This window comes from Scardinius erythrophthalmus (assembly GCF_964197995.2).
Source record: "Scardinius erythrophthalmus genome assembly, chromosome: 1".
Lineage (NCBI taxonomy): Eukaryota > Metazoa > Chordata > Actinopteri > Cypriniformes > Leuciscidae > Scardinius > Scardinius erythrophthalmus.
The window spans coordinates 26,920,702-26,931,784 of NC_138221.1; the positions used below are offsets into that span (position 1 = coordinate 26,920,702).

The following is an 11,083-nucleotide window of genomic DNA, read 5'->3' on the forward strand; positions in this document are numbered from 1 at the left end:
TGTTTGAATGACCAGATTAGATGCACTAAATGAGCTGTAAAAAAGAGAAGAACATGATATTTATTAGTTACAGTGATATAGCAGATATATACAGTTTAGAATAGGGATGCACCGATCCACATTTTTTCACTTCCGATCCGATCCCGATACCTGAATTTGGAAATCGGCCGATACCGATACTATTCCGATACCAGAGCTGTGTTTGCTTTAATATTATTATTATCATTATTGTTTATTTTATATGATGCTGAAATAAACTTCTCTCAACAGGCAAGTAATGATATGTTATGTACGTAGCCTGTACATATGTACATGCATGTATATGCATGTATGTCCCAAAAGGCAACTTGAGGTCAGTAAGTTATAAGGTCAGAAAAGGAAGTCAGAAAAACAGGAAATCCTGTTAACAGGAAAAATCCCATTCTGAAAACAAATATGCAACTGGGGTTTCAAATTGATTGTCATGTCAATATTTATTACATTCCCAAAATGTCAAATACTTGCATCTTGAAATATAAGAAAAGTGCAAGTGTAAAAATCTTACACACACACTATCTGAAGGGTGATCCTTCGCTCCGATGCAGTAAATGCTCGATCAACATCAGCATCGTGCGAACAGACAAGCGGATTTTGCCTCAGACGCGCGTCGATTTCGTTTCAAACTTTTGCTTTTTACGCACGTAAATTTTTCTCTGGACGCGCGAATGGATTCAAAATATTCAAACGTCCAACTAGACGCGAATTTGACGTGCTATTCGCGTTTGGTGTGAACGCACAGTAACGTGGTGCTTTTTTAAATGTTTGATTGCGTTCGTTGTGTTGTATGACGCGAGGGAGCTTCAAAGGACTCTGAATTACACCTTTGCAAACATTGCATTTTGCTGTCTTGCTCTGCTGTGTTTTCAGTGTGAAGTATTTCCACACAGCGGACGTTGTTGGCTAGCCGCAAACTGCGGAATGGATTTCCTGAGCGGGGGCGTGTCTCATAACTCTGTGTCTCATTGAGCCGCGCCTCCGTTCAGGAAATCCATTCCACAGTTTGCAGCCAGCTAGCAGACTCGCCGGCGGGAATCACTTTTGGAGTCATTTCAGCAGACGTTAAAGCGAGCGCAGACATGACTCATGGATATCGGATATCTCCGCAGGTTGGATCGGGAAAATCCGATACGTGAATTATGCTGGTATCGGGTCCGATACCGATACTGGATCGGATGATTCTAGTTTAGAATGATTGATTATTTTTGTCAATACAAGCTCTGTTGACATTAGATTTAATACACAGCAAAATCCCCAGTTAAATCAACACAGAGTACCGATGTGATACTAAAATAATAATTAAAATAAAATAAATAAATAAAAAGAAACCGTGCTGAATTATCTTTTTAACTCTATGCGTCACTGTGTGGAAGAGACTGGGATAATTATTTTGATGAAAATCATCTATTATTAACCAATTACCACTTTTGGTCAGCGATGAGTTTAGTGAATTATTCTACCTTGTGATAATAAAAACTAAATCACCTGGGGCCTGTACCATGATGCTAGTTGAACAAACTCAGGGTTACAGGATTAGTTTTGAGTTGACAAAACCAAACCAATCCAACCAGGCTTTGTTGGTACCATGATGCTGATCATCAACTTTCTCTGTCAAGTCAGGCTTTGATCCTGAGTTTAGGAGTTTAGGTGTGACATCAGTAGCGAACAGCCAATCACATGCTGAGAAAAAGTGAAACTGTAATTCCCTTCTCTTCTGCAGTATTTTATGGGATTGAAAAATATTAAGAATTTAAACAAATTTACACAGCAAGAAGATAATGGATGTCTATGAAAGAGGGCAACTAAAAGAAAAATTCTTGCTATATCAGTGAAAGTAAAGGTTTGTGAAGTTAGATTATACAGTTGTTAAAGGTATAGATAGAATTGAACATTTAAGCTCATATGTACTCATTTTATAGCTTTATCTATTGATTCTAAAGTGTATTTATATTTCCTTTATATATTTATTCATTTAAACTGTGTGTAATAATAATTGATAAACTAAATGTGTACACTGATTAAGGGTAGTTACATAAATAATATCTAAATCATAAAAAAATATTATTCTAAATAGACGATTTTGAGCCAGACGATTTTGTCTTTAAAAATCATTTGCTAGTGGCCTTTAATTCGGAGTAGAAACGGGGAATAAATTTATTGCATCAGACATGTTTAACTTTGCTCACAGCTGATTGGTCCAAGTTCGGTTTGCAAACTCTTACCTGGAACATCACCTGACCCGGACCAAGATAGCCGTGGAGCGTAAGTTACTATGGAGATGAACACTGCTAAAAGCCCCAAACCACTTTCATGGTGCCTAAAACCCAGGGTTGGCGCAAACTAAACTGAAACATACCTGGCTAGCCACCTAATCCGGCTTCATGGTACAGGCCTCTGGTGTTTTTGGCTATTGTGATGATGCCATAATCATCCTGGACATGTCTGATTCACTGTTCTCTTCTTGTGTATAATTTTTGAATTTATGGGTATTTAATATTTATTAATCATATCTCTGTGAATCTACAGCATGAGATCCAGCAATGTTTCTATAATCAGTAATTCTGAGGGATATTGAAATCATATTGAGTGCATTAAAACATTTCTAACTAACATTTACTAACATTAACATTAACATTTTTAAGTTAAAAAAAAACAGTTATAGATAATAAATTACTGTAAAATTGTGTTTTCTGGGTGGCACCATTGTGCTGAAGAGTAGAGCCAGTGCTTCAGTCCAGAAGAAGATTTAGATATATTGATGATATGCTGCAGTTGATGATATGCTGATGAATGTGTAGTTGCTGGTCCAGTGAAAATCTCTTTATTTAAAATGTTTTTAGGTCTCAAATAAAATAATTTCACAGAAATAATTTGCTCAAATTATTAAAGCATTATCAATGTTATTTAATACATTTAAACAACAATTGGTCAATTTAAGGCAGTCGATTTATGCAAATTAAATTAGCTAACTTGAGTTTTAATTTAGATATGTATTATTTTTACTGTAACATACTGTACATTAGATTACAGTAAAGAACTGTACAATTAAAAGTAAATTTTTCTGTAAAAAATCCTGGTAAGATCTAACAGTGTAGCCTAAAGGAATATACTGTGAATTAACAGCACTCAAAGTCGACACTCAGAGGCTGTTTCAAATCACACGTTATACCCTCATTCACTATTCCCTACATTAGTTCACTAATTTAGTCCACTTGACTATGTGAATAAAAACAGGTGAGTAAATTCAGACACTGATGAACACCTGCTGTTAACAAGCAAAATCACTGAGCAAGGAAACAAGAAGAACAGAAAAAATATTAAATCAACTGAAGATAAAATATATGAAATGTATTTTATCAGATTTGATGTTATCTTGTTTGTTGAGATTCATTTGCTGATTCTTGCTGATTCTGTGTGTGTCTAAATGATGCCATATGAGTTTAAAAATCCTTCATAACTGACTGTGCAGCACTGCTTGATCAATAGGACGAGGGTCATAATTCATAATAATCTGTGTTCGGTTCACTCTTGATCATTATATGAAGATCAGAATAAAAGCATCTGTTGATTGTGTCTCCTCAGCTCCTGTAATTCTGGATCCAAACTCGGCTCATCCACGTCTCGTCCTGTCTGATGATCTGACCAGTGTGACATTCAGCTGGGACGAACAACCTGTTCCTGATAATCCAGAGAGATTTGACATCTTTGAGTGTGTTCTGGGTTCAGAGGGGTTTAACTCAGGAACACACAGCTGGGATGTGGAGGTTAAAGAGAGTGAATGCTGGTGTCTTGGAGTAACTACAGCATCAAACCAGAGGAAGGGACGTGATTTCTGTAACACTGATGTCTGGAGTGTGGAGTATGATCCGTATGGACTGTCTAGGTCTGGTTTTCGTGTTGAACAGGATCTTGAGTGTGTGAGAGTTGATCTGGACTATGACAGTGGAACGGTGTCATTCTCTGATCCTGTAACTAACACACATCTACACACATTCACAACCACCTTCACTGACACACTCTTTCCATTCTTCTGCAATTTTGATGAAATTAAATGTCTAAGGATTTTACCAGTTAAACTGCAACAACAGAAAATCACTGAAACATAATCTGATCCTGCCAATGAATTACTTGTGCCATCTTATATTTAGTATGTGAAAGTCTGAATTTCATAATGTAACTCAACATATTCAGAAACAGACAGTTAAAGCAGCAAAGGAAAAATTCATATAAAAAAGTCCAGGGTCAAGAGTCCAAATAAAGTAAACACCGATCACCGATTTGTATATTTTTTTTTCAATAAGACATCAACAACTAAACTTCTCAATAAGAAGTTTTGTATGAAAGAAATAAAGTCAAGCTGGATTGTAATGAGTGAAGATGCTGAGATCTTGAGAGATCTGTTAGTGTTTAATGTTCTGTTGCTGCCAGTCATTTGAATTAATTCAAGAAATACAAGTAAGATATTCCTGTTAAAGTTTTTTGCACTTTATTTAAATTAGGATAATTACTTTCATTTTACTTGTTTTTTTATTTTATTTTATTTTTTATTGCAGTCGCTGCCGACTGTCATTTGTCATTTTTGTTTACGATCAGTATTGAGGAAGGAGATAAATACAAAAGCTTTCTATTTCAGATAAATGTTGTTCTTTTGAACTTTTCATTCATCAAAAAACCCTGAAATAAAAATGTAAATAACTGTTTTCAACATTGATAATAATGAGAAATGTTTCTTGAGCATCAAATCATCATATTAGAATGATTTCTGAAGAATCATGTGTGTTAAGATGTATAAGTATTATGCTCTCATTTGTATTTGTATTTGTTTTCCCAGTTTTGTGATTTTTGTGAGACAGGCAATCACACTGCAAGGTATAAATCATGTGACCTAATCAGTGACTGAATGAATGCACGTGCCTTTTTTGTTTAAATAAAAATGTGCCAGTCAGAGCGACTGGATGCTGTGAAAGAGTACAACGTATTTCGTGTGTTATGGGTACTCTGTTAACAGGTTATGGGCCCAGCTAACATAATATAGTTTGGGAGTTAAGAAGCCGGGTGAAAGTCGCAACGGATAGGCCTACTGAGTGTACCCGTCATGAGTAGAAGGGTGAAGGAAGCGGTAACAATGAGCTCAGGGCTTAACTTGAGCCGGAACACGCCAGAACATGTTCCGGCACATCTGACATTGGATCCGGAACCTTTTTTATTGGATCCGGCACCTAATGTGTCATTATGGAAAATTACCGTCTAAATGAAAGAAAAAAAAACTGTTTGTGTAGTGTTCAATGTTGTTATCTGTCTTGTTAGTCTTTCTTTATTCCCCATTGAAGTTCCACAAAAATCTTGTGTTTGCATTTTCAATGCGTTTTGAGGTGAATTTTCAGGTTAAGACAGAGGGGGGAGGGACGGGGGGAGGGGAGGCTCTTCAAGTGACACATGCCCTGTACTTGTTGTGCTGGTTGAGATTGCTGTTAGCCTCGTTTCACTCAGGGGAAAAATGTACAAAAGACAACAAAGTTTGCTTAACTTTTTCAAATACGCTGGCCAGTCAGATCCCAAACAAGCAAAAATCGTTTCCGCCGATCAAGAATGTGGAGAAGAAGGTGGACATAGCAGTAGTACGCCTACCATTAATGCTGCTAATGCACCTGACGTTAGCGGGGATGATGATGACCCTGACGGGGAAGGAGATGAAGATGACGACGAGGCGGCTGATGGACACTTTGAATCTGCGAGAGATTGTGATGGCGACGAAGCAGGTACATTTGTACATTTACATTTGCGACGAAGCAGGTACATTGCAGGTACAGGTACAAAAAAAAAGTTATACTTGGCTTACAATGGACAAAACTGGACTGTGCCATTTGTAAAAAAGTGGGATCACTGGGTCAGGAAAAAACTGCGTGAAACTGGCAAAAGAATGGATCTCGGGCTAAGTGACATCATCTGCACCTGATTTAAGAAAAAAGCAAAGAGCCTTAAAGGAACACTCCACCGTTTTTTGAAATAGGGCTTATTCACCTTCTTTCCTACATTTAGATAGGTGGGTAAATGCATTTTTGTCTCAGTGCATGCGTTGTTTTAGTTTGACAGGGTCGGCGCTAGCTTAGCTTAGCACAATGAATGGAATCCTTTGTTGCCAGCTAGCATGTCCTGAGTAAAAGTGATAAAAAAATAAAAACCCCACCTAATTACTTCTTGTGGCCTGCGTATTCACAACAAGTACAAATAGCAATGCAGATTAACACTAGGCGATTTCCTAGGCGGATATTGACTTGGGACTATATTAGGGGGAAGCACAGGCGAAGCACTGCAGCTTAGGCGAAGCACTGCAGCTTAGGCGAAGCACTGCTACTTGGGCGCAGAGATATCACGCAACACATGAAATGTGAATATGTGGTATAATAAATAAAAATAAAAATATATTTAAGCATAGTGCGGCCTCTCTCCCACTTCATGTATTATAATTATCTAGGCCAGCACTCTTAAAATTGACAAGTGTACACATTGAGTGAAGCCTGCTCCTATCCACATTTACCTTTTGATCTATACATGCGTCATGTTTAAAATAATTACTTACTCTGTGGACAGTTGTCCATTTGGTCCATTCGGCGTGGGGCTTTTTTTCCAGTTCACTTTATCACACAGGGAAAAAAAATGTTGACATTTCATGTGTTGCGTGATATCTCTGCGCCCAAGTAGCAGTGCTTCGCCTGTGCTTCCCCCTAATATAGTCCCAAGTCAATATCCGCCTAGGAAATCGCCTAGTGTTAATCTGCATCGCTATTTGTACTTGTTGTGAATACGCAGGCCACAAGAAGTAATTAGGTGTTTTTTTTTAATCACTTTTACTCAGGACATGCTGGCAACAAAGGATTCCATTCATTGTGCTGAGCTAAGCTGGCGCCGACCCTGTCAAACTAAAACAACGCATGCACTGAGACAAAAATGCATTTGCCCACCTATCTAAATGTAGGAAAGAAGGTGAATAAGCCCTATTTCAAAAAACGGTGGAGTGTTCCTTTAAGGAAAAAGGTTTTTGAGCATGGCAGTACTAAAGCACATGTAATGGCATCAATACATGTGTTTACAGTGGAAGTTAGATGCGGCTGAGCATGCGCATAACACACGCCATAACCAAACGTTATGTGATTGGCTTACGGGTAACCAATGATTTTAAGCTTCAGACTACCGCCCCCAGGCGGTAAAGAAAACGTTTTTCTATTACGGAACTCCAGACTCTCTCTACGAAGCAAAGCGAAGTAGCAGAGTCTGGTATTACCAGGCTAGAGGATTCTGCTCACGAGAGCACAACTCGGGAAAGCTACAATGTCTTGGCAAAGCGCCTTTGTTTACAATTTAGGACTCATGTATGATGCACTGCAAGAACTGTCAGAGCTGTCTCTCGAGCTCCAAAAACAGAAATGCAATATCATAATGGCACATAAAGCCATTTGCCTACAGATCAGGGTTAAACAACTAGGCTATAAAAGGTTCACAATGTTAATTAAAGAAATTGACAAGACTTCTCACTCTTGGCTAGTTCCTATCCCAGGGATACAGGGATATACGCCAAATACACATAGGCGTACTCTTTTACTCTTTTACGTTATTTATTTCTGAAACCGCATTCAGAAGTTTCTGGAGCTCAAACAGTGAAAATTGCTTCACTAAATGTATCTGCAGAAAAGTTTTCTTGTCCCATGTGTCATAAAATCTTCAAGTCTCCTGTTCTTCTGTCATTTCTGTAAAGAGTGTCTTCAACAGTTCTGGAGAACCAAGGAAACTCAGGAGTGTCCTGTCTGCAGGAGAAGATCCTCAAGAGATGATCCTCCATGTAATCTCGTATTAAAAAACTAGCGTGAGTCGTTCCTGAAGGAGAGAAATGAGAGGCGTTCATCAGAGTCTGAGGAGATCTGCAGTTTATTTATTATCTGTTAATTCACAGAAACACGACAATCACACATTCAGTCCATTGGTGAAGTTGTCCCATCATAAGATGGATTTACAGATGAGGATAAACACTTAAGCTTGTGTAATTAATATATGAATATAATATATCAAATAATTTAATAGATTTTAATAGATTTTAATTTAATTTAATTTAATTTAATTTAATTTAATTTAATTTAATTTAATTTAATTTAATTTAATTTAACAGCTCAGAAGTCCTTACAAGAGAAACTTAAATACAAACAAAACATTAAAGGAGAGTTTGAGAATACAGTTCAACAAGGTGAGGACTGATTCATTCACAGACATTAGAACAACAGAAATTATTTGTCTGACACAAAAAATGTTGGGTATGAATTTTAAATGTTGACTATGTATTTATTGAAATAATCTATAATAATTATGTACAATCCTTTACATAAATAAACTAGGTCATATATATATATATATATATATGAAGAGTTCAGATGCAAAAACCTCTAAGTGCCATCTGAAAATTTCTTCTAGAATGATCAGTTTTATGAAGCTCGTATATTTAAGTTCAGTAATTTCACTTAAATGGCAATGAAAATTACCAATTAATTGTCATTTAAGTGAAATTGCTGAACTTAAATAAACAAGCTTAATAAAAATGACCATTCTAGAAGAAATTTTCAGATGGCACTTAGAGGTTTTTGCATCTGAACTCTTCATATATATATATATAGAGAGAGAGAGAGAGAGAGAGAGAGAGAGAGAGAGAGAGAGAGAAGTGCACATCTCACTTGTTCAAGTCTTTGTATTAAATGTTTATTTTAAATTGCATATGATTACAGTATATTTGACAATATATGTCACATACACACTCTGTGTCTCATAGACTGTAAAAAAGGATGGGCAGCTGCAGCACGTCGTTCCACTGTAGAAATATGAAGCCTTTTTTTTTTTTTTTAAGGTATAGCGGAGGATCTTTCCGAATTTTAGATAAGACCCGCCCTCTCCACTTTTTGAAAAGTTTGATTGATTCACCAGAATGATTGACAATTAGGAGGACCAATAGTATAGGTCACCCACCCGGAAGTAAAAAATCCTCCGCAGTACCTTTAATGGAGCTAAAAGATCCCAGAAATGGTCAATCGCAAGCACAGCTGTCAATCAGGACGTTACATCCCATTTTTATGGCATTGAATAACTTACTAAAACCAAATATATTGGAAGAACAAACACTTGAACATGATAAAGCTATTACCAACAATGACAGAAACCATCTTTTGAATAAATAATAATTTGAAGTGTAATTTGATTTTTGTAGTCAGGCTTCCGTCCCATTTGATTACATGGAGAGGGCAGGTTTATGAACTATTCTGCAGAATCGAAATACTTTGGCTTCACTTTTAAGGATATGGCAGCACACTTGTTAACATGAACATGAAGGAAATAATTTCACATACAGTCAAGTATGGGAAACGCTTTACAACACGGCTACACATTTATTAATATAATTTTAAAATTAAAAAGCTGAATATCATTGAAAATATCAACAAGCTGTTTGTATCCATCAACATTATCTAAATATGATTCATAGGCTAAATAAAATATTGCTCTTTGTAGCCTACATCATAATATCTTAGGTCCCATTATGCTTTTTCACTTTTTCAACTTTAGTTAGTGTGTAATGTTGCTGTTTGAGCATCAAGAAGATCTACAAAGTTACAAACCTCAAAGTCACTCCAAAGGGATATTTAAAGAACTAGCCTACAACGAATGGCTCGTTTGGACAACAATGCGTTTTTTTTCCGGATCTTATGAAGTCAAAATGTTCCACGTTTAAATAATAATTTCTATTAACAGTTCCAATTATAAGTTTATGTAGTTGCTATGATAGCATTGCTATGATCTGATATAAAGCTTTGCCTCAGCTCGCCTGCTTGCCAACATTAGTAATGATATGTGTTTACTGTAGATTTTGTTAGCTCCCGCTTTTGTAAGGCTATTAACTGCCCCTTAAAGGAAATTAACCAGCAGTATATCAAAATACTTCTGTATGCAGATTCTTCCTTCTCCGGTAAGATTAGTAATTTGGAACAAAGACCCTGAATCCTGCTGGACAAAAAAAAAAGGTATAACTTTTATTATCTGTCGCTTCTCTGTCGTCTTAAGGCTAATTTACACTGCACATATCTGAAAATATACAGAATAATATATTGTGTTAATATATTACTATATAATATATTACTGCCGCTTTTCATACATTGAAAATATGTGACAATATATTTACTAATATATCATAATGTATGTAATTTTATATTCAATAATATACTTCATAATATATAGAGAGTTATATGTGATCAGAAATGGTACTGCATGTGTAATATATTGCAGATATATTTACTCATACAAAATAAACACACATATATAGAGAAATATATAATGTAATATGTTTCTTATATTTATTTATTAATTATTTACATTATAAATGTTTCATATTTTCAAGCTATTTATAAGCACCTGCATGTACTAAAGTATTTAAAGGGATACTTCACCACTGGAAAGATGAATGTGTATTTAAATTACATCATTTATGTAGTAAAAATGTGAAATTATTTTAGAAGTTGGTGCCTTCTACACTGAGAAAAGCCAGAAAATGTATTTTTGGCTCATGTGCAACTCCCAGAATGCACTTGCTTCACTGCCCTACGAGGCTACTCCCAAGCCACGCCTACCGGTTTCAGAGGGCAGTATCGGAAGAACTGATACAAATAGGCAACTAGTTGATTCGCCTTAGATGAGGCCTTAGTCCGCCCCAGCTCGAGTCTGCCCAGGGTCTTCCTCTTGACCGCCAAGCAGGTCTTGCTCCTCTGCTGCAGCAGCTGCTCTGGCTGCCTCTTGTTCCTCCATCGTAGCCACGAGCATCGGACAGGTCGACCGGCCGTGATTTCAAGATCGCCCAAAATGTCCGTTGCTTTCTACAGTCGCCATTCATTATGTTTACATTATTTGACAGTGACACGTAAGTGCCAGCTTTGCAGGTCATGCATTCTGCTTCACACGAGATGAAAACACAGGAATTTTCTTAGCAATGCTAAAACGCACATCAACCGATCACTTGTTTAGC

General features: G+C 36.6%; 1 protein-coding gene across 1 annotated transcript in view; it reads left to right on the forward strand.

Annotated features, from left to right (window-relative positions):
• Positions 1 to 4,142, forward strand: part of LOC308695541 (uncharacterized protein) — a gene marked incomplete at both ends in the record, with an annotated part of 375,246 nt that extends 371,104 nt beyond the window's left edge. The window contains one exon of the mRNA XM_081373717.1: positions 3,619 to 4,142. Within this exon, the coding sequence (XP_081229843.1) occupies positions 3,619 to 4,142 (524 nt within the window). The remainder of the gene's footprint in view (positions 1 to 3,618) is intronic.
• Between the last annotated feature and the right edge of the window lie 6,941 nt (positions 4,143 to 11,083).